Raw genomic sequence first — 27,151 nt, 5'->3', positions numbered from 1 at the left:
TTTCAACTGACATCCGCAAACCAAAAGGCGTGACGAGCCACTCAATTCGACCACCCCGACCAAAAGCCATCCAGCCGCGCATTTGATCTTCGACCAACGCTCAGCCATTGTTGCCAGTCACCTTTGCTATACGGTTTTGTGGCCTCCTCATCTGTCAGCATCCACACACCATGGTAAGTTGCTCCAAGTTGTTGCTCTCTACCTCTACTGTGCCTCTTTACCTTTAGCCTTTGACATCCATCTCCATCCTTGACTCTAGAACACGCCCGACTTCTGGACAATAGTCAACGATTGACCAGTGACCACTAACAACCTGGATGCATTATAGACGGCCATCTTCAACTTCCAATCTCTCCTGCTGGTCATCCTATTGATCATATGCACCTCGACATACGTGCACTCCATGTTCCCCAGCGTCATGGATCGGAATAAAGACGGGTAAGTTCTAGGCATCAAGCAGCCAGGCACTGGCATTGCCTAAGGAGGAAGGTTCTTTCCGAGTTGGGTGCCTCCTTCACTGCTACTATCAATCCACCCTGATAATCCACATCACCTCCCTTTTCTTTCTTCCCGACGTCCAATCCTTCCGAATATCCACCAAGATGGCTTTCATTCCTTGTGTCCGGCGTTTCTTCTCTTGCCATTGCAGACCTGTCTGTTTGTCCTCTCCGGGGCTCTGCTTCTGCTTCTGCTTTCAGTCCACCACAAGCTGCCCTGCTACGAAGCAGAAGCAGAAGCGAAGGAAAAAGAAGACACACAAACGAATATACCGCATCTCCCAATCCTTTTCTTTCTTTCTTTTCTTTTCAACTCTGATCACGCTCCGCCATCATTGTCATTGTCATTTTGCTAATTTTATTTCTCGTTTCCAATAATCAGCGTCACCGGCATTTTCTGGAAATGCGCCCGGATAGGTGAGCGGCTGAGTCCGTACGTCAGTATCTTCTGTGTTGCCATGGCGGTGAGTACCTACCTAACATCCAATCGAACCACACACGCCCAACACCTACGCCCACTCGCTTTCAAGGGCTCCAACTCCCTCCGACTCCCGCTGAACCCTGCCTAACTCGGCATTCCTGGTCCTCAGGCTGGTCTTCCCCTACTAGAAGCACCAGCTTGGAGAACGTTCTTTTACTGATTGATCGTCATATCGTCATAGTTTTCAATAATCTTGGGCCATTAAGCCGCCTCGGACCTCTCCTTCATTTTCTGCACAAACGGGTCAGGCCGAGGCATTTATGTCTTCTGAGGGCCGTATCCACCGGCCGTGCTTTCGAAGTAGGGTGTTATAGGCGCTTTGGGAATACAAGCTGTGGAATATCGAGTGGTTTTTTCTCTAGACAAGTTGGGCAGTGGTGCAGAAATACAATATGCCGTTAATCATCTAGACTCGAGCGATCCATAAGCTCAAACTGCGCAAACAACAAACATCATCATCGTCGCGTCCACGCATAAAGACGGGCGCCTTAACGTGACACGCAAAGGGGTATCATAGTCGCCTTGAACTCCAACTTTCACTGCTTTTCACCCCATGCCGATGTATCCCTAGGTACTAGTAACAATTCCCAGCCCATTCAACCCTGTCAGAATCCAGCCCCAGGTCGTATCACCTGTACACAAACGGGAATTTTTCATCCTCCTTGATCCTCCTGGCTCTCAAGGACCCATGCGAACGCCAACCTGGTCGCGGATCTTTGCCTTCTATGAAGACCAATTCATCCTTTGTTTTACCCAGCGCAACCACTGGCTTCTTGGGCATGCCAAGGAACTCGACCATCGGCATAGACACCATCTTCTTTTCAAGTCGGCCTACTGCGAATGGATCTGGCGTGTCCTGCCGAACCTCTCGCTGGATATATGCTTGGACCTCCATGTCTTCAAAAGGACGGTTCACCTCCTGATGAGGATTGCCGAATCTCCTTTTCTGTTCTCGACACTGGTATTGGAGCAGGTTGCCGACGAGCTGTTTCTTCGAAGGTCGTGCCTGCCTCAGTGGCTGTATGAATTCCGGGGGCGTATTATGATCCTTGGCATCTAAGAGGTCAAAGAGGTTCAGTGATCGCTGCGGCTTCCAGAGTGGGTCGACCCGTTGTTGGGCCGGTTGATACACTGAACGGATGCCGTCTTCTTCCGCGCCTGACTCCGCATCAGATTCCGAATCTGGCTCAAACACGACGCCTCGTGCCTTCAACCGGGCGACAGCCTCCTCACGATCCCCAGTGGGCCAGCTTGATGAGTTTGAAACTGGTAGGGCCATCACGGGTTCATGAATCTTTGCCACGTCTGGAGAGTCATGACCCTCGTTTGACCTTGAGCCTACTCTGCCGGTCATACTCGGCTGAGTTGTTGACGAAAGAACACTCTCTTTCCGGCCCTCGCTGAATACCACAGAAATGTCTGCTGAATCCATCTCACTGTTTTGGTCGAGACCCGTCGTTACCTTCGGTCGCACGTCGGCTTCAAACTCGATGTCGGACATGGTTACAGCTGGCCTGCTTACTACCGTCATCCTGCGCAACGTCCGAGTTTGCATGAGGGGGACATTATCATCCTCATCGTCGTCATCTAGAATGGCATCGGCGATCATCCTGCGCGATATCCGAGTTTGCATGAGGGGGATATTATCATCCTCATCGTCTTCAAGAGCATCAGCCGTCATCCTGTGCAATGTGCGAGTCTGTATGAGAGGGATATTATCATCCTCTTGGTCATCCTGTTGGAGGGCATCGGCCCGGCTCTTACGAGGTCGAATTTCAGTAATTCTGGTCAATGCAATCTGGCTCTCGTCGGAGGGATTTCCGTCAATCGTGTCTGTAATACGCATGTCGTCGATCACCTCCTCATGCTTGATGTGCTCTCCTGTTGCGGCCGGTTCCAACGTTCTGGTATTGGTAGCGGTCTCTTTCCTCGCACTGTCACGTTCGACCAAACCCATGAGTGTCAACTGCTCCAACGAAGGTATTTCCTGCGGCGTAGCCACCCCAATGGCGCCAATGGCGGATCCCGGTTGAAGTTCTCCAGTTGTCCTCCGGAGGGAATTTGTGGCTTTCTCGATGGTCAGATGAGACAGCTTTGGTTTCTTCCTCGGAATGAACAGCACCTTTTCGGCCAGTGGCCTTTTGAGGGTATTGGGCATCAGGTACTGCTGGAGGGATGGTGGAGACGTAGACCGCAGATTTCCTGGGGCCTGTGAGAAATGCTGCTGGGAAGCCAGGGGGCTACAGAGCTCAGTACCAACCGCTTCCTCGTCGGGGGCTTCACTTGTTTTCTTTGGGGGCCCGAGGTTCACTGAGCATCTCACGCAACGGGTGATTGATCCAAAGATGGGCTTATGGCACCCTTCACACAACTTCTGCTTTGAAATGTCAACATCAGAGCCTGTTCCCTGCTTGTTGCAAGAATCCACATTTGCTCGCGACGTTGAACTGTATTCTGAGCCTTGAGCCACTTCTGGGCCTGAAGCTTCTGGTCTAGCGGGTTTAATAACCGCACCAGCTGCACCGATTTTTCGCGGGTCGAATGAGGAAACGCGCCTCTTCGCCATGTGTCTGACTGCTTTTGAGGAAGAGTCTGCGGACGTGGCATCTTGATGGCTAGTGGATTCGCTAGCCCCTCCAGATGGGATGTGAAGGCCATTTGCTGAAGAATTAGCCAAGGCATGATTAGATTGTACGGTGGCTATTCCGGATTTGCTGGCATTATCCGCAGTAGCCATGCTTTCAAGCTTACTTTCTTTTGTCCCGACTGGAATGGCTGGTTCAATGAAGACGGGGGTTGGCCGTGAATTCCCAGCCCAGGACGGTAAGAATCCCCCTGATCGTGAAGTAGAACTAGTATCGCAAGGTATTGGGTGAACGTCGCCAATGTTCTGGGCCTCTGACGATGTGGACAGACCCTTATACGACTTGCCTGTCCCAGAATGCATGTATGGGCATCCTCTGTCAAGCCATGGGCATTTGCCGGTACTCTGCCAGCGGTGACACTCGTAAGACCTCAGCGAGTTTACGCCTGTGGGTGCATCCGTGACACTATAAGGCTGCCAGGCCAGTAGTCCGGTGTCCTTGTGGGCATACGGACAATCTGCTTCGCGCTTCTTGCAATCGGCGAAGTTCCAGAAGTAACACGTGATATGTTTTCGCGATGGCTTACCATCTGGCCCGATGTATAGACCTGTGTCTCTGTGAGCAAGATTGCATTCGGACGCACTCCTGCGGCACTGTCCCTGAAACCATCCTGGGCAGGTAAAGTCCCTCGCTGGTGAGTCTCCATAGGGCGCGACGCGGCCAGTTTCTCTGTGAGCGTAGAGGCAATGAGCTTCTGCGAACAGACAGCTGGTGTATTTCCAATGCGGACATGTCATATGCTTGTAGAGAGTACCCTGCATTGCATCGGCAGAAATGGAAGATGTTCTTCTATCACTGCCTACTATCGCTGGAGGCGAATTGTCCCATGTAGGCTTGGGCTCCTCTTCAAGCTTGGGGGGCGTGTTCGCGCCCTCATCCTGCTCGATTTCATTCTGGGTTCGCGTGCCAAGCAAATCGATCGAGGCAAGTTTCAGTAGACTCGACGCCGCAAGAGATGGCATAGATGGGTGTACGCTTAGAGGGGAGTGACGATGGACGATGATGCCGCTGCTGCGGCTGCTGTCCAACTCGCTCTTGCCGGGAGTCTCGCGCGACTGTCTGCGCAGACAACGCCCGCAAACGAAGTCCTCCGCTCTAGCACTGAAGTAAGTCAGCATTGTCGGTGTTCCCTAGTATTGGTGGACTTCGCTTACCTGCTCTGCGGCCTGGGAGTCCCACAGCGGTCATGGTATCCTTTGCGGCATCTGCTGCAAGGTACAAGCGGAGCTAGTCCGCTGCCTGCCGCTCCACAACCTTTGCAGACCCTCTTGCTTCGCGATGTCACTGTTGAGGAGTTGGACGCAGTCTCCTCGTTGGCGAGGCGGGTGGTCTGGATCCCGGTAGACTCCTTCGCATGTCTTGGGGTGCTGTGTCTTTCAGAGAGATCCGCCAGGTCGCCTTTCTCTGATGCCACCAGACGTCCCTTTTGAGTCAAGGAGCCCGCAACACAGGCAAGTCCCTGAGGAGATGTTACTCCAGTCGGGCGATTCTCCTCGAACAGTGGCAGATCAGGTCCACCATCATTTATAAGTCCCTCGCCACGTCTATCTGCTGGTCTGTCTCTATTCTGAGCAATGCTCCGTCCTCCGCTACCTGGCCAGCCATCAAGGGGCTGGACCGGGCTGAAAGACCGCTGTATCTTGTTCGCCGAACTTTTTGGCTTCACTTGGGAGGCATCAGCACGCAAAGGAGTAGGCCCAGCTAATTCCCTCATGACGTCGCTGTCTCGCCCATGCTGTTCTTTTTCATGTCCTTGTGGTTGACGTCTCACACTTGTGCGTTGGCCATGTACAAGTTCCTGTGGGGGCTCTAGTGTGTCCGTGTGATGAGACTTGTCACTGTAGCGGTCAGGCGCAGGTCTATAACGGTCAGGCGCCTGTACCTGTTTTCGACTCCCCGCTTCGTGGGTATAGCGACGTTCGGCAGGTCGATAGGAATCGTACGAAGAAATCGGACGAGATTCACGAGGTTCAGTCGGTCTATAAGAGTCCCCTCTGCAAATCGGCGGAGGTGTGATCATGCGCCTCATCGATCTGGGTTCGCGTGGCGGACTCATGGCACATTCAGGCCCTCCCGGAGGTTTTACAGAGGTGGTGGGGGCGCAACTCGTATCGGCGGATGCACTTTCATAGCTTTCGTTCCTCCGAATGGTGTCGACTCGACCATGGGGCGTAGTAACATCACCAGTAACTGAAGAGGGCGAAAAGCCAAAGGCATCTCTAGAGTTTGAAAGGTTCGAGTTTGCTGCGGCCATATTGGCAGGCCGGACCAGAGTGATGAGGTCTCATGTCACGTCAGCCTCTTCCTTCTCCACGCCCTGTCGAGAAATTATCAGTTTGGAGTCACTTCAAGGTTGGGAAGAAGAGAAGTTAGATTGGCAGCTTCGTCAGCTCTTTTCAGTTTCATAGGGTCTTCACTTCAGCGTCACCCGGGTTGCCACGAAGGTCAGGCAGTAATCCAATGCAGGCGTCCGACAAAGAGGGTCTCAGGCGCCGGAGGATTTGGTGCCCCAGAGCATCCAGCAGAGCAGAAAAGCGACTTATGGACACTCTGCAATTCTGACAGGACACCATGTACACTGCTGCCATTGGCCCCCGCATCCATTGTGTGTCCAGAATGCAAGCCCCATATTTAGCAGTGCTGAGATTGTCGATGGGTTTGTTATGCACAAGAATCTCCAGATGGAGAGTTCCATTTCCTCGGATACCTCCATTCTTGCACGATCTTGCACTTGCAGGTGCCCCAGTTCACATCTCACGAATGCTGCGAACACCAGAATCGGACATGCGTGCACAATAGAGACCTCCTTGAATGGAATTGCAAAGGAAACCTGACCTTCGGGCTACCACTGACGGCAACTATTGCCAATCGGACCTTTTACCAGGAGGTCATCCTTGAAGCAAGATGGAATGAGGCTCAAATAGCCTGCGACACAAGGATCGCGCTATTGAGAACGTGGTACTCACTGAGACTTTGGAGCGTGCGACGTAACGCAAGACTGTCCGTGCGACATCCCAACAACCCGCCTTATCCGCTGATCAGACTGAGGACATTTGCCACCTTGTCATTCTTGTTAATACGCCATGGTAAAGATTGGGAATCAGGAATGGCAGTGAAAGGTGGCATTCGGCGTAATAGAGCTAATAGAGCGTATCAAGGGCCACACTGGCACGCGCGGTAACGACAAAAAGCACTTGGCTGCCAAATGTGACACGGCAGCAGTCCTTTCGTATAATGAATGAATAATTCGCAAGAATGTTCATAAACTAAAAATTGCCATGTACAGGACAAAGACAGAGGACATAATAGAGAGAGATGCAGGCTGTGAATGTTCAAGTTGGAGACGAGGTTCAAGTTGGTGGGAGACAAATCAACGGCCGCCTTCCGCCATGAGAGGCCTTTATCCTGATTGGCTCACATCAACCTCACCGCCCGCCGGGCAAAATTCACGATTTTGACCAGGAAACCGCATGAAGGCGCTGTCCCCAGGCACTTAGCAGGCTGCCAACCGTTCTAATACTAGCACCTAGGCCACTAGTACACTAAGGTACTTTACATACTGTAGGTACCTATAGGAACACTTCCTCGGCAACCCACGAGGCTGGCCTCCTAGTGTGATCTCGTGTCACCTCTCAGCCCCTGCCAAAAAGGCTCGCCCAGCGAGTGGCTGCAGGTATGGCGGGTGACTACAGCACAAGCACTGCCTTAGGTTCTGTATTTCTATTTACGCCACTAGCAGTGTGAGACTCGTCACCTATCCTGGACCAACTCCTCGGCAGCATACTCTGGCTCTCCCAACAGTGTCTGCTTTGGCTCGCTAGACTGATCATGAGTCTGCCCTGCCAGGCCGAGAGCTGACTCAAGTCCCTCGGGCATCTCTCGCTCATTCAAGACATGACGTACAAGCTGGGACAGTCGCGACTTGTCATATCTTGTAAGCAGGAACGACCATTCCTTTGCGCAAGGAAGTACGCCCCTTGCCAGCATAGTGCGCCAGATCTTCTCCGCCGCGTCCTCCTCGCCGTGCCGCAAGAAGCCAGAAAGCAGCTCACTCCATGTACGTTGGGTGGGCATGCATAGTCCGAGTTCCATCATCTCTTCGACAACCTCAGCTCCTTTTTGGAGTGTGGAAGGTTGACGGGAGAAAAACGAGACAAAGCCATTGTACAGGACGTCGTGCTTCGCAGCCTCACACATTGTTGAATCCCCATGCTGCACCAAATGAGCAATCCAATGCCACAACCTCGAGACCGGCTTCTCATCAGATTGGCAGAGAACGTAAGCCCAGATGGTGAATCCTAGCGCTGCTGGACGCGGCTGTGGGAGCTGCGCCACTGCGTCCTGCTCTGCGGGTAACGGATCTGCTAGACCAAGCTTAACAAGCGGCGCTCGATCATAGGCTCGGTCGTAGATGGCAAGAATGTGCGCAAAACAGACTTCAGGCGGTAGTTTGCGGTCGAAGCAGCAAACTATCCGGACAATGTGCATCGTATACGCAACCAGGTACGGGTCCTGATATAGGTCCTTGCGCTGATGAATGGCCGACAACACCCTGTCTAGCTTTTCCCGATCCTGCCGGTCAAAACTATCCCTGAGCAGAACCAAGTGGCTCCGGGCATCCACATGGATATTTTCTGTTTCCATAAAATTAAACACTTCCCATGCCACGCTGGTTAGCCGCAGCGAAACCGCCCGCTGCAGTAAGCGGTTGTGCACATTGGCATCTAATGGCATCCCGATGGCCATAAGGCGAGGCAGGATTTTGAAGTTTCGGCCCGGGCCGAACTCTTCGATGCTATCCAGATTTACTAGACTCGGGAGGCGGTCCAGTATAGGCTGCTTGAAAGGCTCTCTCTGATCGACGGGTATTTTTGCCAGAAGCTCAAGTGCCCGCTCGGCTTTGCCTTGTTTGACATAATGATCCACCATAACCAAAATGAGCGGTACAGGGACCGGAGCAGAGCTTTGAAGCACCGTATCAATGATATTCTCCGAGTGTTCGGGGCTATTGTGCCGTAGAAGAAGAACAAGAAAGGCGCGAGGCATGCTGCCTTCAGGAAATGACCAGACTTTAGACACATGCTTGATTTGATTCGCAAACATGCTTTGGAGATCCGGGTTTTTCTCAACTTCCTCTCGATGAACAAGGTCGACATAGAGGAGACACTCGCATCGGGTTTTCCACTCGCGCGGCAGCATTGGCAGTATCGAGAGCAGGCTCAGTGTCTTCCGTGCAGAATCGATGAGACAGCCGATGAGGATAGATGGAAGGATTTTCACCCGCTGGTTTAGTCCAAGGCGAAGCCAAGCATTCCGAAGGTCCTTGAGGCGAGTGCTTTTCACAAACTGCGCTGCAGCTTGTCTATGCACGTCAAGCTCTCGTTGCGCCCTTGTCAGATCTCCATCCACAGGAAATATCAACTGTTTGTACAACTTCACCCACTCTTGGGCAAACTCGTTGCTGTTCGGCAAGAATTCCGGATCACCTCCAGGTTCCAGCGGGACATGTCTTGCGGCTGGCGGGAAAGACCACGCATTTTTGGCGGCGCGAGGGTCCCATGGTACAAGATCAGATTTTGCGTCCGGGCCAGGGAGCTTTCTATTGACAAGGCGTTTTGTGAGTCGCGATGGAAAGCGACGCTCAGGCGGTCTTTTTTGCCGATTCCCTTTTTCACCCTTGCGGGCTGATGACTTCGAGACAGAGCTATGCCTTCCTGTGCGGTCTTTTTGAGAGTCCGAATATAGATCGCCGCCGTCTGTTCCTTGGGCCCCTACATGCGCTGTAGCACCAGTAATGGTGATTGCATGCGCCGTGTTCCCTCCATCTTGGATTACCCGGGAGTATACTGCGGTCGATTCGGCCGGGGCAGTGGCCGAAGGACCAGAGCGTTCCTGGGCCGCTCCACCATTTATGCGCTGTGAGCATGCATCTTGCAGCGAAGACTTTCTTGCGAGCTGTTGGCTGTAGAATTTGCCATTGATAGCACTCCTCGCAAACCGCCGTTGGGAAATGTGGTTCGGGAAGCAAACTGCGAGACTAGCGGGAACGCATCGTTTCAGGGCGCGTGTCGACTTGCTCGACATTCAGACCCCCAGGCATCTGGATGTCCGTGTAGGTAGGATAAGAGGGTGGGATGTCGTACCTCAGAGTCGACAGCTGCTAGACATTATCTGATCCGTGAAGCAGAAGAGAACATACCTACTAGTTGTGCAGTAATCTTCAGTTAGGCCTCGGGCGCTTCTCAGAAACTTTCCCGAAGTTTATGCGGCCGATCTTGTAAACTGACAGTGTCGCTTCAGTGTTGCGAGTCTTTGAGAACATGACTGATGGTCAAACCATCTCTGGCCACGGCTCCTCTGACCTTACTAGTACTCTTGCGTCCCCCAGGGCACTGAGATGTCTGCAAACCACACAAGTCTCGACGCGGCCGCCGCCGACCGTAAGGCCCGCCTGGCCAAACTTGCGTCCCTCAAGCGCAAACAACCAGACTCCGATGTTACGGTTACGGCTGCAGCCCCAAAAGATGCGAACGAGCAAGATGAGAGCAACACTTCCGTCGCAGACAGATATCTTTCAGGACGCAACTACGACGTCGCGTCGAAGAACGCGAAACTTGGGTTTGAGAATATTCCCATCGCCAACGTCGAGACCTTAGAAGAACAGGCAGAACGCATAGCCAATGCTACTGCTGAACAAGCTGCGAAGGAGGAGGCCGAAGCAGAAAAAGGCATCGACCTGTTCAAGCTGCAACCGAAAAAGCCTAATTGGGATTTGAAAAGAGACTTGGCGGAAAAGATGAAGATCCTCGATGTTCGAACGCAGAATGCTATCGCAAGATTGGTGAGGGAGCGTATAGAAAATGCAAAGAAAGAGGCCGCTAGCAAAAGTAAGCCCGCGCAATCGGACGGTGTTGGCGATCAGGGCGAGGAAGTGGGCATAGAGGGCAACACGCTTGTCGAGGGCATCCATTTGCGGGAGCAGGAGGAACAGCAAGACGCCGCTCTACAGGAGGAAGATGAAATTCCGTGATACGGCCGACGCCAAAGCCAATATGCCACTCAAAGTGCGCAAGATTGGAGATATCCTGCAACCAGCCTTGCTCGACGGTCTCGAAGCCATCGGAGTTCAACCAGGACAGGAATCCGCTCGAGCCCTCTCGATGACCGCTTCCACCCTCGTTCGGGTCATGGCTTCAGCGCCAGTGCTTCCCACAATTCCTCTCGACACCGCCAGTCCACGGTGGAAGGAGCCCAAGACCGTCCTGTTCCAGGTCGACGTTACGGCAGCCTCCAACCTACCTAGGTAGACTATATTTGGCGCCGCCTGCATGCAGGCACATGAACGAACATGAAGGCGAATGAGGGAAATGCGCATTGAGACTTCCGCCTATCCAGGGGCGATAACACTCTATCGGCACCAGAAATACGGTCGCGGTGGCTTGGGAATGGTGATATAGATACATGTCTTAGGCGACTGATCAAAGTTAAGCGGAAGACGCCGAGATATCGAGTTATGCATTGATGAAGGCTCCACAAAGTAAAACAAGCCAAACAAGCACCCGAGAGAGACTGCGCCTCCAACGCCTGACTAGTCAAAACGACACACCCACGCCGTGCGGTCCATAGACAGTTTGCAAACCCAGGTATTATCATAACAGGGCGACTCTCACTAGTTCACATGTTCATTGCTTGCGTTAAAGCCAGTCGTTTGCTGTACGGACTCAGACTGCGTTCCCGGCGAACCTCCTTGCGAGGCTGCTGATAGGAGTCCGACCGGGCTTCCCTGGGCGACCTCCGTTCCTCTGCGTGTTGACCTTCCTGCCGGTAAAATCTGGGCCGGTGCTCGAAGCTGTGATCTGATTCGCCGAGCGACCTTCTATGCTTGGTGATTTGGCTCTTGTCCATGCTAGGACTGTTACTCCGACTGCGATGGCTTCCGCGGCGCTTGGAACTCGGCCTGCCTCGGTCAATGGGACTGATCGTTCGATGGCGCCTACTTTTTCGGTGAGATCCTGGCAGCCGCGGAGGTGATCTAGAGGACCTGGAATATGAAGAAGAAACAGATCGATGCCTCCGTTTGCGAGATCGATTGGATGGCGGCGTTCTGGAGCGTATGCGGCTGTTTCTGTCTCTGGTAGGGTTCCCACTCTCCCGCCCACGCAGAGGCGAGGGCGAGCGGGAAGGGTCCTTGCTAGTCGATATTGTTGATACTGAGCTGGAAGAACTCGCAGACCGCGAGCGTGGCCTTTCAGAAGGACTTCGCGACCGGCTCCGGCCTCGAGACTCTGTAGCAGTATTCGCCTTGCGCCTAGCTTCAGCTTCAGCCAGTTGTTGATCTGCAACTCCTTTACTAGAGAAAAATCAACAAGGTTCAAAAAGGGAAAGGTGGTTGGCGCAATACCTATCGAGCAAGCTGTTGGGAGTATCAGCCGTGAGCTTAGGCATCAACTTTGGATTCAGGAGTTGTTTTGTCCTGGACGGTCTGGATGTGTACGGTCTTTCTTGGACGCTTGCTTTGCACTCATAACTATAGTGGCCTAATCAACTGTCAGTGAGGCTCGGGTACTGTATGGGACAGAGCAAACATATCTTTCTTAAGACATTTTTGGCACACGGTGGAGGCTGAAGCCTTGGGAGGCCCCAAGCCTGGAATTGTGCGGTATCGATTCATTTGATAAGAATAGTCTGAAACGTGTCGCAGGGCGCGGTAAAACTTCAGGCACTCAGCACCCTGGATGTCGACGGGCGTGCAATTTTGTGTGAAAGGACGAGAATGTCGTGTAAAGCCTATTGAATAGTATGCAAATTCCCAACCGGCTTGCCGACTAATAAGGACATGTACCTGGTGATGTTGATGACCCACTGACAGCCTGTAATGTGTATGGCATGGAGGACAGGATACGTTCAACAAGGAGTACCCAAGACGATACTAGGTATGCTCAAAGACCAGCAGATCCAGAGCGAGGCAGGCCGTGTCTCTCCAGCTTTGCGGTGACAGCCCGTGTTGCCAAATGCACAGGAAGTAACGAGGCAGAGTTTGTCGCGGAAGAAGCATATGCTGTACCGTACAAGCATACGGCGGCGCATACCTTCTCACGGAGTGGATGTCCAAAGTACCGTATTATTAAAGTACTTCTGGAGCGAGTCTGTCGCAGGCATCTTGGCATTTTCGAACCTCACGGTTTTATGATCGATCTTATGTCACGCCTCTCCCACTCCAAACCTACCCACAGCATCTGGTGTTCACAGTTGTCGCGGAGCATGACCGACTAAGAGAATATTTTCTGTGGCCGTATTGTCACCTTTTCGTCCATACGGCTTCTATTGCGACCGGTGTCTGCGCTTTTGCCCAGACCATTCGGTGGACAACAGCCATTTTCCTAGAAGAAGTGGTCCGTCCGGAAGCCGAACTTCTGCTGGGACGATTTCAGCAATTGAAAGTTCCTCCAACTCGCCTTGTCTCTGCCGCGATCCTCGCATCAGCATCAGATTTGATCTGTCGGAGACCTTTGTTTGAGGCATCCGCTCAGTCCACCGCAGCCAAACGCTACCTCCGAACCCGAATATCATTCTTGAATCGATGGAGCCTTTTAGGTCGTGCTCTGCAGGCTCTCTTTATGGGCAGGACACTGTGTGAGGACGTGAACAGGAAGACCGAAGCATCAGCTTTCAATCATACAATCCACATTCATTACCATTCCTCAGCTTGGTAGCCTTGCTTCTCACGCTGTTGGATACGACGAGACGAATCTCCTTGGGCATTATGGCGTCTCCTCAGGTTGGCTCGGTTCTGGCGAAATTGTCGTTTGCAAAGGTGCGTCACAACAACACATTTCTTCGCGGTGATCGCTAACTCAAATTAGGTTGCAGCAATGCGTCCGCCTACTGTCCAGAATACAAGCCCCAACGCTTCTGATGAGGCAAAAGCACGTCGTTCTGAGAATCCCAATCCGCACACACCTGCAGCAGTCGGTAGTCAACGCCCTACAGTCGCGTCAAAACAGCTAGCTGGGCCTGCGATTGGCGGGCGAGAAGAACGCACCCAGTCCGAATATGTGACAAATGCGATCAAAGGCCTATCATTAGGCAAGAATGCAGAAGTACCGCCCAGCGGGCCACAAAGTGCGGAAAGCGGAGATTCGCTGTGGGATGATCAGTCCCACCTCTCAAATTCCTCCCTGAAGCAGCAGAGCTTCGATACCAAGAGCATGGCCTCAGTGACAACATTTGCTATGGACGAGAAAGAGAGCATCCGTCCCGATGACAGTGCAAGTGTTCGAGCGGCAGAGGACGATGATAGTCTTGGTGCACAAACAAGAGAATTGAGCTCTCATCGTAGTCAGGAACCCGCAATGTTAGCCTCACAGACAGCGTCCAGGCCTAATACTTCCGGTGTCACAATGGCCGTTCGTCGATATACCACGCTGACCCTGACAAATCCGCCACGTTTTGGAGATCTACCTGTTGCATCTACTGTCTCAGAAGAGGCTACACAACAGCCGCGGACAGATAATCTGATTGCACGGTCCCCAATTCCACATGATCCCGGTTCAGCATTCCCCGTTGCACCTGATGAGAAGTTGATCGACGCGCTCGCAAATCCGAAGGACAGACTGCCTCTTCTGCAGCTGGAAGAGAAATTTCTTGGCTTCATTTCTAACTCCGGGTAAGTTTATGTGCCTTGTGGAGGTTGATGCACCTTGTCTGATGATGAACAGGAGCGATTTTCTTGACCTGCCTCCACAAAACGCTTTTGCCAGACTACTCTCGCACAAACTGGCGGATTACTATTCTCTTGCTCATCACATCAACGAAGATGGCACTTCAATTCGCCTGTTCCGGACCCCTTGCCAGACACGGTGAGTTTGCTACTATCTTCCAATATGGCGTGGACAGCAAGCTGATATTCAATGATAGGCCCACCCCTTTGCATGTCTTGGCTCAATCGATTCCCACGGGGCCACCGCAGGCACCTGCGGCAGCAGCAGTGAAGATCATGCGCAGAGCAGGCCTTGGCGCACGCCAAGGTTCTGCCGGAGGAAGCACTGCAGGAAGCTCCTCTGTTCCGTCGAAAGCGACATCCGAGGCTGGGGTCGATGCGAACGTCGAAGAAGGCCTTCTATCTGCTGTGGAAGGGATGCCGAGCAAAGACAAGTCCAAACTCACCAGAGAAGAGCGGGAAGCTCAGTACAAAGCCGCGAGAGAGAGGATATTCGGCGATTTCCAGGAGTCTGTCACTAGCGAAAGTGCCTCAACGGGCGACAATTCGGCCAGCATGTCTCGGTCGAGCTCTTCCAGTGGTAAGAGAAAACCACGAAAGCACAAGACACCGAAGGACGACAGCTTCGAGGCGCGCTCGGCATTCATTCCCAGCTATCCCCCCATGCACTTGCAGCACGTGCAATCTCAATATCAGCCTCAGTATGCAGAGCACTCATACCAAGCACCATATCAAGGCCCTCCTGCTGGCTTCGGCGCTGGCATGACTTACGGAACCACTCCCACTCAGGCATACCCCGGTCTTGATCCGTCTATGCAGTACAGTGCCAACATTGGCTACGGACCTAGCAGCAACCATCAGTTTAATCCTGCGGACTCATGGTCGTCCATGCAGTCGCCCGGCCCTACGGACTATCTCAATTACTCGGCGGCTGCAAACGGCTATCAGCAGAATGCTGCTGCGCAAATGCTGCCTCAGATGAACGGCCAGTATATGCCGCCGACCAACCCGGGCATGCAGCAACCTCAAAATTGGATGAATGGTGGCCAGTATCAAGCTCCTTACCAGCAATCTCCAGGCATGAACGGACAAGGCATGAACGGTTGGTCAAGCTATGCGTCCAATAACGCTCCACCCATTGGACAGCATGCAGCCTCTTACGGCTACGGACAACTATCTGGTCAGCCCTACGGTGGCGGGAACTTATCTTTCAACCCTCAACAACCCGCCTTGGGCGGTTATTCGAGGTCACTGTTTAACCCACAGACCCGCTCCTTTGTACCCAGCAACGCCCTTGGTCGGACTGGTGGCCGCAACAGCAAGAAGAAACCATCACCTTCGTCGAGCCAGAGTCGAGGCAACAACAACAACAATGCTAATGCTTCGAAGTCTTTTTCCACGAACTTGAACACCGACCCTGCGTTGTCCCCGCCACGCCGCTTCGATAAAGGACCAGCCAACAACAACCCCTCATCGTCATCTAACCCGCAATTGCAAACAGACTCACTGCAGCAAAAGTACGGCGCCCCATCTCACCTCCCCAAAAAGCCGCCGCCGTCGGCACACCCGCGCGTCGCATACGATGGTGATAACATCGCCAGCACGATGTCAAGTACCGGATCTGGTGTCGTAAGTGGCGCCGGCGCTGGCGCTGAAGGGGCCGACGGTGAGACTACTGCAGCCTCGTCTGCGTAGGACGTCCTGGCGCCCTATGGTAATCAACAGTGTCTACCATAGGCAAGAAGTCGCTCAAGGCGGAGTTGGGCTTGAACTTGAAGCAGAGGCTTCAGGACAAAAAGTCATTTGTACGAATCCCAATTTGACATTTTCTTGTTTCTCGTGTAGGCAGATGAGCATGAGCAGAGGAGTGCAGGCAAATCGGGGCTTGGACACAGCATTACCAGGATCGGTAAGGGGATCTGATGACTCCTCTTTGCATGGGCCCGGGGAACAGGCGAAGACAAAAAGATCGATCGATCCCCCCAAAAAGGATCGGAGTACTATTCACTGATACGAAGGCGTTAAATACTTTTTTTCTGCTAATTCCCAAAATGAAGAAAAATTAATCATGCTTTCGTCGGTGTCAGAGTAGGACAGCGACAAGTCGTGGTGAAAGCGCGTCGTTCCATAGAGGTCGCTCATGGATGATGTGATGTATTGTCTTCACACCATTGAATTCATACGCCTTCTATCTACCGCCAGGGTGGGAGGATGCAATCCTATCCTCAATTCCCGGCGCTCGTAATGTATTGCCCCATTTTGACGTCTGTAGCTGCACCTGCAGCTGTGATTATTTTTCCCAGGGGAAGGTCTGGTGCCTGCCCAGCAAACTCCGTTAGAACGCCGTAGAAGCAATCAATGTACCGTGTGTGTCATTGCAAAGGTATGGTCTTTATGAATGTCATAGAAATGTCATCTAAATGCGGGCATTCAAAATGAGTCAGACAGAAATCAAGGTTCGCTGCGCAGTTCGTGCATCTCGAAACTTTCCACCCTAGAAAGTCCCGCCTGTGGTGTGTCGGTGAGAATGTCATCGCTACCACCGAGTTGGCGATGGTGGAGGTCATTGCCACTGTTCTCGTCATCGTCTTGGTCGTGTACCAATCCTACCGTCTCCCCGGCAACTTCGTAGTATTTACCTTGTCTCTGCATGTTCAGCATATTGAGTCCATTGGTAGCCTCGCCCACATCACCGTTGATATCCGCGTTATTGCCCTTTGAGACGGAGCTGCGAGCGCTAGCGACCCAAATTGCGCCCGCCAGAATGAGGACACTGCCTACCCAACTCATGGTGCTGGGGGTAACACCAAAGACAAGTTTGTCCGCTGCCAGCGCAAACAGCATCTGCGTGTACACCATCGACGTAGCACGAGTTCCACTGCCACTCAATTTCGGTTTCGCCGGCATGGCTGGCGGAACTCTGCCCTCACCGTGAGCTTCGGCTTGACTTACAAGCTCATAATTTTGGAAATCTGCAGCCGAAGAGTCGTTGCTTTCGACATCTTCCGCCTTCCGCTTCGACTCGTCGTGACCTTGGCTGCCACTGACATGCGTGTTACCGGGGCCACCGTATGCTAAGCCGGCGGTCAGCAGAAACTGCATAATGAAGCCACAGAGACCGAGGCTGGCAAGCAGACTCCATTCCGTGATGTTCCCGGGGAGGCGGAACTTGACGTCTGGGAAGACGATCAAAGCGACTAGAGATACAATAGCACACCAGGTGCTGAAGTAGTTGATGCTGATGAAAGGGTGTGCACGCGTGCCGATGGCTCTAATGGAGGTCATTGCCCCGGTGGACCCGACAACGCCAAGCATAGCAATTCCAATGGCTGCGAGGTGTTGCTCTGGAGTAGGCTGCTGAGGCTGCTGATGCGAGTCGGCAGTGGTAGTAGAGTTGGACCTCTGATTTATGGCCGGGTTGGGAGGTTGGGGCGGCGGCGTGGTAGACGAGGAGAAGAGGGATGCCGGTTGAGCAATGAAGATAACGCCTATCAGGCTCACGAAGCCAGCCAGTTGCTGCTGCCGGGTGAAAGTCTCACCGCGCATGACGAAGCTGCATAGATAGCAGGTGAGAATGGGTGACAGAAAAGTCAGGACCGTAGCTTCACTCAATGGCAGGTATAGGAGGCTGAAGTACATGCCGAACACGCCGAAGAATCCAAAGATGCCACGGGATACTAGCAACCAGCGAACTCCACGAGGTCCGAGAGGGAAATCAGGCACTGATTTTGTATAAATCGCATAGGCCGAACATAGAAACGCCGTGATAGATTGGCGAGCGAACAGGATCTGGAACGGATGCATGGGTTTCCCGTGTGAGCCCTCCGTCTCCAGGAGTTGCGTGCTGACATTCATTCCCGCACCAAAGAGTTGAGCAAGCACGACCAACATGGCACCGTAGTTCGTGATGTAGAAGGAGTGCAAGGCAGCGCCAATGCGAGAGCGCGGCGGATGATGATCTGCGCCTTCCCGGGAGACACTTCGAAAAAGAGCATGATGAGATTGCAACTCGTTTGGGTGGAAGGAGAGTTCGGATAGTTCTGAATAGGTGCTATCGAGCGATGGGCGCGAAGGCCGGAAGGGCGGTACATCCAGATATGTTTGTCTCGGTACAGCGGCTTTGGATGATGAAGGCGAGGTCACCTCACCATTCTCGCCTGAGTCAGAAAATGAAGGCCCGGTGTGGGTTCTCACGTCGTTGGTGGACATGGTCTACACGCCATGCCAGTGCCGCAAATGTTCCGGTATGTGGATGGACAACAGGGCGAAGAAAACGGGCACTGATGCGGCTGAAGTCAAAATCCAAAGAAGTACTGGGATAGTACACGGGATATTGATTAAGGTAGGTATGGTAGGTACCAGGTAAGGGGTTACCGGCAAAGAATGGCGTCCCGCTCGGTTGACGGGTAAAGTTGACTATGGTGAGAGATGGCTGGAAATGATGAAATCAAATATGGAGAAGAAGAGGAAGATCGGGGTGAAGTGGGAACGGACGCGGACAGGGCGTGGAGTTGAACCGAGCGAGAATCATGATCGAGTGATGTGATGCTCGGCTGCGGCGGCCGCGGAACTGCAACTACAATTGTACTACTATACTACTACTGCGGTGGATGAACTCCAGTCGCTCGTTATGTAATCGCCGTCAGTATCCAGAACTTGAATACCAGCAGAGCACCAGGCAGTGGATACCTAGCTCCTCGCTTGGATTCTTCCTAGGTATATCGATGGCATATTGCTTGTTGTACCACATTTCTGTTGACAGTTTGATGAGCCATGCCGAGTCAATGTACGACCTGAGCATCCCTGCTCAAATTTCCACGCCCTTCGAGCGACAAGCGGACGATGGACCCTTGAACTAGCGTCACCATTCTACGCTGAAAGCTCTCAGGTAGTACCGTGTCGCGCGGATGGCTGGTCCGACAATCAGGTACTAGTAGTCCATGCTCCATGTTGGCATACGCCAGAAAGTCGAAGGATAGCACGATTTCTGCATTTATGAACATTGCATCAACACTCTACCGGAGACCACAATATCCCCATGGCCACATATGCTTCTCATGCGTCTACGGGGCTGCCTCTGCCTCACCTCTTCGGAGAGCCAAGAGAGCTCTCACATCCGTCACATACTGCAATGCCTCTAACATGGGTATCAAGTGAAGCAAATCATTATCGGTCGGATCGTTGATCCATCCCTCAATCGGGATTGCATTGTCTGAGGTCGTCCGAGTCAGCTTCTCTCGAGCATACGATGGGCCAGCAGGTCGTCGGGGTCTTACCTTCATGAAAAATATAACTGACAGGGCTGTTGTCCAGAATGATCACTTTGCTCAGGTCAGGCTCGACGGTGCTGAGGTCCTTGATGTAGGCGCCATTGCGGAACGTGCAATGCTGCCGGTAATACCGGCCCACAAAATACTTTCTCTCTTGCTCCAGCCAGTCGATGACAGGATCTGCATATTCTTGAACTGAGGCGGTGAATATCACTAGTTTATACCACTTGGACACTTTGCGCAAGAACTCGTCACAGTGTGGCCGCTTATGCACATAGTAGAGGATAGGATGATGAGGTCCCAATATCGGAGGAGCCTGGCCTGGCTGTTGCGCCGAGAGAGCCACAGGAGTATTCAGCTTCACTTCGACCATATGCCCCGACGACATCCGACCCCCTTTGGCCAGCGAGTGAATCAGCGTTTCATCAAGATCCAAAACCAGCGTCTTCTGCTGAAGTGGAGGTCCACCACGTGTGGGCGACCGAGGCGAGATGTTGGCATACGAGGGCTGGCGCCGGGGGATGAGTGGTCGTGGCGGCTGAGGCGCGTGGGGATACCTGGTGAATTTCAAGGAAGTAGAGGGAGATGTGGGAGATTTAATATCATCCACCGTCAAGGGTGTGGTATCGCTGAGAGGGCTGCTGTTTTTCTTCTGCTTGCGCCGTTTGAGTGCCAAGTCATTCTGCTCCTTGATCCGAATGGACGACCTGCGAGTCTCGGGCCCTTCCTTCAACCCTTTCCCGGCCTTTGACTTGGTCCTCAAATGAGGTTGTTCTAGTTTGCGCAGGTCGGACTCGGATTCACTCGTCAAAGCGTTGTTCTGTGACTCGCTCGAATAGGAGCGTCGCAATTTTGTTTCCTGGAGGGCACGATGTGTCGACTTGCCCGTAGTCAGCCTGCCGTCGTGAGCAGCGTCTGGGCGAGCAACAGCGCCTCCCGTGCGGTGGGAGACACCATCGCGGCGGGCCCATCGTGGCACAACGGAAAGCTTCCCCTCTTGATCTCTGAAATACTTTGCGACATAAACTACCGGCCCCCCGATCGCTGCTAGTATCGCCGAAATGGCATCTGCCAACCTCTTTAGAAATCCTCGCCACCCTTCAATCTCACTGTCGCGAGTATTCTTCTCGTCGACGCTCAGTAAGGGCTGGTCCTCGTCATCGCCGTCATCTATTATGGGCTGCTCGCCATCCTCGGATGCAGACTCAGGTGTGAGCTGATCGGGAAACAGGCCGTCGGCTTCTTTTTGTAATTGCTGTGCATGGTCGTCGCTATAAGATCGTCCTCTCAAACCATCCTCGCCATATTCTTTCTTCGACAATTCGACCTGAGATCTCGATCGCGGACGCAAGGCATGTTGGGTCTGTCCGATAACTCGGGATGAAATCAGGTTGAGGGAGTTCATTCTCCTGGGAGACGATCGCGCAATCGAGCGGCACTAGAGCGCAAGAGCAGCAGAGCAGCACCGCCCACACACCAGCCCGCAAAGCAGTATTGAGGTGTCAATTCTCTGACGAGAGCATCTCCGGGGGGAGGTGGGGTGCCAGGCAAGGTACAACAGGACCGAGGGAAACAAGCAGTTCCAAGTTCACGGTCACATAGTCAGACCAGCCGTTGGCGTCTCCATATACAAGTGAGGTCGATGAGGGTGTTGGAGGTAGTTCGATGAAGCAATAATAGAAGCTCTTAAGCGAGGAAACGCAGAGACAAAGGTCGGATCACTCTGATGCACTGCACGTAGTAGTAGTAGCGGGAGAGGGCTCTGCCGGGAGTAGTGACCGGAGGCTGGCACAGTTGTACGCAGCACAGCCTGAGCACTCCAACTCTGCCCGTGGCAGCTACCTACTAGTAACTGGCAATAATCGGATCTGGTCTGATGATTCGGATCTGGCCGCGATTATTGGTGTCCAGTACTTAGTCAGCAGCACCAGCGAACACGCCCCGCGCGTGGTACAAACTGCATTATTGCAGTGATCGAAGTAATAAAATAGTTGAAGTCCCACTCAATCGGCACTCGTCAAGCAACATACACAACTTTTTCCTGCCCAGTGGTAACAGCCCAAGAACAACAGCAGCACTCCGCTGACGGCAACGTCACGTATACCGGCCATCCCACGGACAAGCAGTAGCAAACCTGCGGCAACTCAAACAAAGCCTGCAGTGCTCGACACCGCGCCCCAAGATACGACCGTGGAGGAGTCATCGCATGCTCTGGCATTCTTGACCTGATCAACACCAACACCTTCGTCGCCCGTGTAGCGGGCTCGCAGGATGGCTCCAACGACGGCGTCGTTGACGCCAGGCCTAAGCAGTTTCCAAAGGGTTCTGTCCACGGAGCCTCTTGAATCGTCTACCACAGTCTTGGTCTCGTAAGGGCATTATTCTGTTTCGTTTTGTCGCATCCTCCACTGACACACACTGGAGGCTACTCAAGAGGCGGCAGATCAAGGGCTCGAAACGATGCGCTGTCGCAACCACCCTTCTTCTTCTGCGCACGGTCGAACTCACCAAGCAAGCCGACTCGGAGAGGCTGATCCAGAGAGTATCAGACGTGGGCAAGAAACTGATAGATGCGGCTCCGCATGAACCGGCCGTGGGAAACATCGTCCGCAGAGTTCTTGGGATAATCAGGGATGAGGATGAAGACGACCTGGCCAGCAACATGACTACGGATGCAAGCAGTCCTACGAGCGAAGCAGGGCAAGACCCTGTCGGCGTAGCGGGAGCGTCACAGTCGCTGCGAACCGGGTTGCAGGCGATACATGGCGGACTTTCCGCCAGACCAGATGCCAGCGCCAGTCCATCACCGCAACGAGGCACCACACGACCCCCTCTGATGAGTTCCCACACCGGAGCCCCCGGGGGCGCCAGACCAGTCACATCCATGTTCAGCATCATCTCGCATCCAACGATGAGAAGCTCCGGCGTTGATTCACCCACACATCGCAGCGGTACTGCAACACCCCAGATGACTGCATCAGGGATTCTGCCCAATCTTCGCCCAGAGGTGATCAAGGGCATCAAGGAGATCATTGACGAGATCAACGCTGCAGACGACGAAATCTCCGCGGCCGCGCTTGAGCAGATCCATCCTCAGGAGACAATATTTACATACTCGTCCTCGCTGACAGTCCAGCGGTTTCTGCTCAAGGCAGCGTCCAAACGCAAGTTCACCGTCATCCACGCCGAAGCATATCCCAACAACCATGCGAAGACGCACGCTCTTCTGACTGGCGCTCATGATGCTGTGGAGGATGAAGAGAACTTGCCGAACGAGTCATTTTCAAAACCTCTCACTTCGGCGGGTATCACGGTGATCCTGATCCCGGACTCGGCCATCTTTGCCGTCATGTCTCGCGCTACCAAGGTCATCTTGGACGCACACGCCGTATTAACCAACGGTTCGCTGGTAGCAGCCTCAGGGAGTAAAGCTGTGATCAAGGCCGCCCGGTTCCACCGGGTCCCTGTGCTCGTGGTTGCTCCAACCTACAAGTTGTCCCCCGCATATCCTTATGATCCGTACAAAATGATCGAGTACGGCGATCCTCAGAAGGTCGTGGCCTTTCAGGATAGCGAGCTACGCTTGGGTGTCGAGACAGGGGTGAGGAATCCCCTGTTTGACTTTGTTGAGGCCGGGGAGGTGGACTTGTTCGTCACCAACCAGGTCCCTGCCGTCGTGAGTGCGGGTTATCTCTACCGAGTGGTACGAGAGCAGTATCACGACGAGGATTTAGAACTCTGAGTAGCTCATATGACATGGTTGAAACGTTCTCTGTGACTGAATTGTCTGAATTTTCTGATCTTGCTCCGGAGCATTGATCGTCAGAGTTGCGAAACCAGCGATTTCCCGTGCTCCTCGCATCTTATTCCCAATGATGCATGTATTACTCCAGCCATCTCTGCCTTCCACTGTCTGCTGAGCACAAGTTCCGGCGCCTTATGCATGCAATGGAGTGTCTCCAATTCAAATGACGCCAAACGAGTAGCCCAGCCACGCATAGAAATACGAGCCATGAATTGAACTCGGCAGGAAACAAAAAGAACAACAGCCCCAAAAACAGGGGTCGCCGCCAGATTCTGGACGGTAAACCCAGAAGACCCGCGAGCGAAAACCAGCAAATCGAGATTTCTATTCTTGTTTTGTTTTACAACTCCTTATCCTCACCGACGCGCTGCCTCCTCAGCCGACCGGGACCATTCTTCTCTTTCCCCTTCGCAGTCGACCTACGATCCTTTTCGCCACGAACCCACTCGTAGACCGTGCCGTCCTCTTCAAACTCGGACTTCTCCAACAGCGACTGGGCCTCCATATCGGCCTCGAGCCTCTTGACCTCTTCCTCGAGGGCGTCCTCGCCGTTTTCGCGAAACCTCGTGACCTTGCGGACATTGACGGCCGTGAGTTCATGCATGGGCAGGCCTTCCTTGCGTTGCCGCACGAGCGCTTTGGCAGTCATGCTGAACCGCATGTCGCGGGGCCCGTCGACCAGCGACAGGATCGCCGACTCGCCCTGGTCGTCGCGGATGGGCTCCTGCCGCAACACGCGCGTGTACCCGCCCGGTCGGTGTTCGTAGCGTTTTCGCAACACGGTGAATAATTTGTCCATGTGTCGTTCAGGTTCCTGACGAATAAAGAGTTAGTCTTTTTTTTGTTTCACCGGGTCGGAAACAGGTATGTTGCAAGCTAAGCTGTAAGAACAGGTGCTAGACAAACGTACGAAAAATATGCTCTTGGCCCGCTGCCGAGCGGCGTTTGTGTTCTTCTTGCCCAGCGTGATCAGTTTCTCCGCGAGGCGCTGCGCTTCTTTGGCCTTTGCGTACGTCGTGGATATCGATTCATTGGCGATCAGGGAGGTCACTAGGTTGCGGAGGAGGGCTTGTCGGTGTGCCGACGGCCGGCTTAAGTGTCGGTATTTTATGGATGACATGCTGCCGTTTCGTTATATAGAGTCTCTGGACAGGGGAGTCTGGTGTGCCGCCGTCGATTGCGCGGTCGGCGATGGGGATGGTTCCAGGCGACTTGGAGGAAATATTTTTGGCCCAGTGAACCAACTGCGGCGGAGTTGGTTGGTGGTTTGACAATGATCGCCTGCTACGTGCAGAGCGCCGAGCCTGAGTATCCTGTACCTGCTTGGTTGTAGCTGACGGGTCCTTTTGTTGTTGATATATAACAGTGGTTAGTAGTACAACTGTACAGTTGATTGCAGCACTGCAATTCTACTATTACTACCAGTTCCGCTCCGGCGCAGCTTGCTCCAACTTCATTCGCGGCGGCATTCCTCCAATCATTGCAAAGTTTCCCCCAAGGCTGGGCGCCAAGATTCATCTCCTGTCCATCTCAGCCTTGCCTATCTAGCTACCTACTGGGTAGGTAGGCTCATACGTACTGCTAGTAGGTACCTACCTTAAATAGTGAACGACGGTACAGCTACTCTGCTTTGGTGTGCAGTAGTGGTACTTGGAGCTCTATCTCAAATGAATCGGCGGCATCACTGCTTCGAAGTATGAAGAATCACTAGAGTGGCTTTGTTACTTCAACCGAGGCGGCCAGCGGGCCAATAAAGGCGGTCACTTGAGAGAACGGCGATGCCACCGTATGAAACCGGGAAGACATTGCCTTCCTCGTAACGAATATATGGACCTCCAGTTACCAAAATACGTATACAGCGAACTTTCGGGCCAGAGCATCCAGCGAAGATAGCGAAGACAGCGTTAGGGCCAATCCTGGAAAAGGTATAGAAGCTATTTGCTTGCTATGGCCTAACGTGATATGTTCTACTCAAGACCCAGCTAGTGTAATTCCGAGGAGGTACCTAGGTATTTTGGTCTCTGTATTAACCTGTTAAAGAATTATTATATACAGTACCATGGCATTTTGGGTCGATTACAAATAGTCCGCCAAAAGCTGGGGATCCATTAGAATAGCAGTGTACTTTGTCGTCGTCTCTCTCCACCCATCTGGACGCTCAGACGTTCTCTCATTCCTGTCTGCTGATTTCAAAGTCGAGATCTGACGTGTTACAGCAGCATTCTACTCGAGCTTAAGCCAAGCCCGCAGCCATGGCTCCGGCAGGAAGGACAGCCAGGAGTCCGGACATAATAACTTGGGCCGCAGCACCGGTATATGTTGCGACGGGAGCTGTGCCAGAAGCAGTCGAGCTTCCGGTCGGCTGACGCAGCGATCCTCGTCAGTATGTGCGGATTAGAAGCCATGAAAGAGTGTCAGGGCTAATACGTACCTTGGTAGCAGTGTCCCAGCCAGTAGCAGATGATGTAGCAGCGGTGGTCGCGGCCCCCTGAGATGATGCAGAGGAGGATGCAGCGTCATTGTGCGTAGCAGCGGAGGACCCTGGAGCGCTTGAAGTGGGAGCGACGTTTGAACTTGGAGCGGCGCTTGATGTCGGGGCTGGAGCTTCACTGCTGCTGCTGCTCGCCGTGCCTGGGTGCGGAGTTGCATCATCACCGCAAGCCTGCGCGGCCTTTGTCACGCTGGTGCCGTAGTATTGCCAGATGTCATACGGGAGCGCGCAATCGAGACACGCAGCGAGCTTGGTCTTGTAGTCTTCGGAAGTGCAGTAGTTTTCCTGGCGACCGTCCACAATCACACCGCCTTACCAGATATCAGAAAAAGATTCGAGAGATGACGAAAGATTTCTTGTTGCTCACCGCAGTTGGCATGGCACTCGTATTCCGGAGTACCTGGCCCCTGACGCCGGTGGAGAGGAACAGCATCAGGATAGACAAACGAAGCACTGGCGGTAGCAGCGCCGAGAGCCGCAAGAGCAATGACTGAAGTGCGCATCTTGAAAGAGCAAGGTAACGAGCGACGGTAAAGACCTGGGATGAGGTGGCAACAACAAGTTGAATCTTCAACGAAGGTTGGACTGGGAGTGCGAAGCAGGACCAGAGGAACGGGTTGGCTCTTAAATATACCTTTTTAAAAGAAAAAGAAACCCTACCGTTTCATCAATACAGAAGCACAAGCCGCAACCGGCATGCAAGGGAAAGTGAGTGGAACTGGGTTGCTGGCTATCCATGTGAGCTATTGAACCAGGGTCCCCACGTCTTGGTTTGCTCTTATGGGGCATGGAAAGGGTCCGCATTGTAGGATAGAAAGCTTTTCGGCTGAGCTTTGGCTAGAATGAACAAGCATAACAGCCTTGGAACGTCCCAACGAGACACGGAACGCGGGTTGCCATGCTCGGGTCGACGAGAGCGGGAAGATGTTGTCCACAAGCACGAATCAGAAGCACAGCGCGGAAGACCGAGGGTGCAGTTTGATCTTGGCGTGAGGGATTTATCTTATCAGATACTTTGCCCTTTACCCAACGTCTGACCAAAAGTACATGCATGAAAAACGCCCTAGACTGATGAGCTTCTATCGGCTGACAGAATGGCTTTTCAACTGCCGAAACCGGCCACCATCTGATCAGTCAATCTAATCAGATTAGATCAATGGCCCCGCTGCCCCATTGGATCACGAGGCTGCCACCCCTTGTACTATTACCTTTGCCAATACCTGGGGCTTTCTTTACAGCCTA

At 53.1% G+C, this 27,151-nt stretch overlaps 10 protein-coding genes across 11 annotated transcripts; 3 read left to right on the top strand and 7 right to left on the bottom strand.

Annotated features, from left to right (window-relative positions):
• Positions 1-168: 168 nt before the first annotated feature.
• On the bottom strand, positions 169-6,952 carry HMPREF1120_04875. Of its 2 annotated transcripts, XM_009159023.1 has the most exons (5): positions 6,590-6,952; positions 4,778-5,940; positions 3,730-4,724; positions 974-3,639; positions 169-922 (listed from the first exon to the last, which is right to left on the bottom strand). In XM_009159023.1, the coding sequence occupies exons 2-4, from the start codon at positions 5,875-5,877 to the stop codon at positions 1,607-1,609; spliced, it is 4,128 nt and encodes a 1,375-aa protein (XP_009157271.1). In that variant the 5' UTR covers positions 5,878-5,940; positions 6,590-6,952; the 3' UTR covers positions 169-922; positions 974-1,606. The 2 variants fall into 2 exon arrangements, with proteins under 2 accessions (XP_009157271.1, XP_009157270.1); XM_009159022.1 differs by having other exon boundaries at positions 974-4,724.
• A 371-nt stretch (positions 6,953-7,323) lies between these two features.
• On the bottom strand, positions 7,324-10,035 carry HMPREF1120_04874 (uncharacterized protein). The gene has a single exon (XM_009159021.1). It carries the CDS (start codon positions 9,705-9,707, stop codon positions 7,374-7,376), a length of 2,334 nt encoding a protein of 777 aa, XP_009157269.1. The 5' UTR covers positions 9,708-10,035; the 3' UTR covers positions 7,324-7,373.
• HMPREF1120_04872 (uncharacterized protein) lies at positions 9,854-12,472 on the top strand. The gene has a single exon (XM_009159019.1). It carries the CDS (start codon positions 10,021-10,023, stop codon positions 10,651-10,653), a length of 633 nt encoding a protein of 210 aa, XP_009157267.1. The 5' UTR covers positions 9,854-10,020; the 3' UTR covers positions 10,654-12,472.
• Positions 11,298-11,528, bottom strand: HMPREF1120_04873 (uncharacterized protein; the record flags this gene model as incomplete). The annotated part of the gene is made up of 1 exon (XM_009159020.1): positions 11,298-11,528. The coding sequence occupies one exon, from the start codon at positions 11,526-11,528 to the stop codon at positions 11,298-11,300; it is 231 nt and encodes a 76-aa protein (XP_009157268.1).
• Positions 12,473-12,800: 328 nt separating the features above from the next.
• On the top strand, positions 12,801-16,414 carry HMPREF1120_04871 (uncharacterized protein). Its single transcript, XM_009159018.1, has 4 exons — positions 12,801-13,437; positions 13,487-14,289; positions 14,342-14,482; positions 14,541-16,414. Exons 1-4 carry the CDS (start codon positions 13,387-13,389, stop codon positions 16,036-16,038), a joined length of 2,493 nt encoding a protein of 830 aa, XP_009157266.1. The 5' UTR covers positions 12,801-13,386; the 3' UTR covers positions 16,039-16,414.
• A 380-nt stretch (positions 16,415-16,794) lies between these two features.
• Positions 16,795-18,552, bottom strand: HMPREF1120_04870 (uncharacterized protein; the record flags this gene model as incomplete). The annotated part of the gene is made up of 1 exon (XM_009159017.1): positions 16,795-18,552. The coding sequence occupies one exon, from the start codon at positions 18,550-18,552 to the stop codon at positions 16,795-16,797; it is 1,758 nt and encodes a 585-aa protein (XP_009157265.1).
• An 854-nt stretch (positions 18,553-19,406) lies between these two features.
• Positions 19,407-21,018, bottom strand: HMPREF1120_04869 (protein phosphatase; the record flags this gene model as incomplete). Its single annotated transcript, XM_009159016.1, has 2 exons — positions 19,407-19,555; positions 19,620-21,018. The coding sequence occupies 2 exons, from the start codon at positions 21,016-21,018 to the stop codon at positions 19,407-19,409; spliced, it is 1,548 nt and encodes a 515-aa protein (XP_009157264.1).
• Positions 21,019-21,498: 480 nt separating this feature from the next.
• On the top strand, positions 21,499-24,641 carry HMPREF1120_04868 (translation initiation factor eIF-2B beta subunit). The gene is made up of 3 exons (XM_009159015.1): positions 21,499-21,982; positions 22,038-24,246; positions 24,312-24,641. The coding sequence occupies exons 1-2, from the start codon at positions 21,885-21,887 to the stop codon at positions 23,353-23,355; spliced, it is 1,416 nt and encodes a 471-aa protein (XP_009157263.1). The 5' UTR covers positions 21,499-21,884; the 3' UTR covers positions 23,356-24,246; positions 24,312-24,641.
• HMPREF1120_04867 (50S ribosomal protein L17) lies at positions 23,345-24,849 on the bottom strand. Its single transcript, XM_009159014.1, has 2 exons — positions 24,329-24,849; positions 23,345-24,232 (listed from the first exon to the last, which is right to left on the bottom strand). The coding sequence occupies exons 1-2, from the start codon at positions 24,536-24,538 to the stop codon at positions 23,759-23,761; spliced, it is 684 nt and encodes a 227-aa protein (XP_009157262.1). The 5' UTR covers positions 24,539-24,849; the 3' UTR covers positions 23,345-23,758.
• An 802-nt stretch (positions 24,850-25,651) lies between these two features.
• On the bottom strand, positions 25,652-26,412 carry HMPREF1120_04866 (uncharacterized protein; the record flags this gene model as incomplete). Its single annotated transcript, XM_009159013.1, has 3 exons — positions 25,652-25,780; positions 25,850-26,220; positions 26,277-26,412. 3 exons carry the CDS (start codon positions 26,410-26,412, stop codon positions 25,652-25,654), a joined length of 636 nt encoding a protein of 211 aa, XP_009157261.1.
• Positions 26,413-27,151: the final 739 nt, after the last annotated feature.

Source organism: Exophiala dermatitidis (assembly GCF_000230625.1).
Source record: "Exophiala dermatitidis NIH/UT8656 unplaced genomic scaffold supercont1.4, whole genome shotgun sequence".
NCBI classification, from domain to species: domain Eukaryota; kingdom Fungi; phylum Ascomycota; class Eurotiomycetes; order Chaetothyriales; family Herpotrichiellaceae; genus Exophiala; species Exophiala dermatitidis.
The sequence above is the reverse complement of the archived record's forward strand: the minus strand, read 5'-3'. Positions and strand labels throughout refer to the sequence as shown.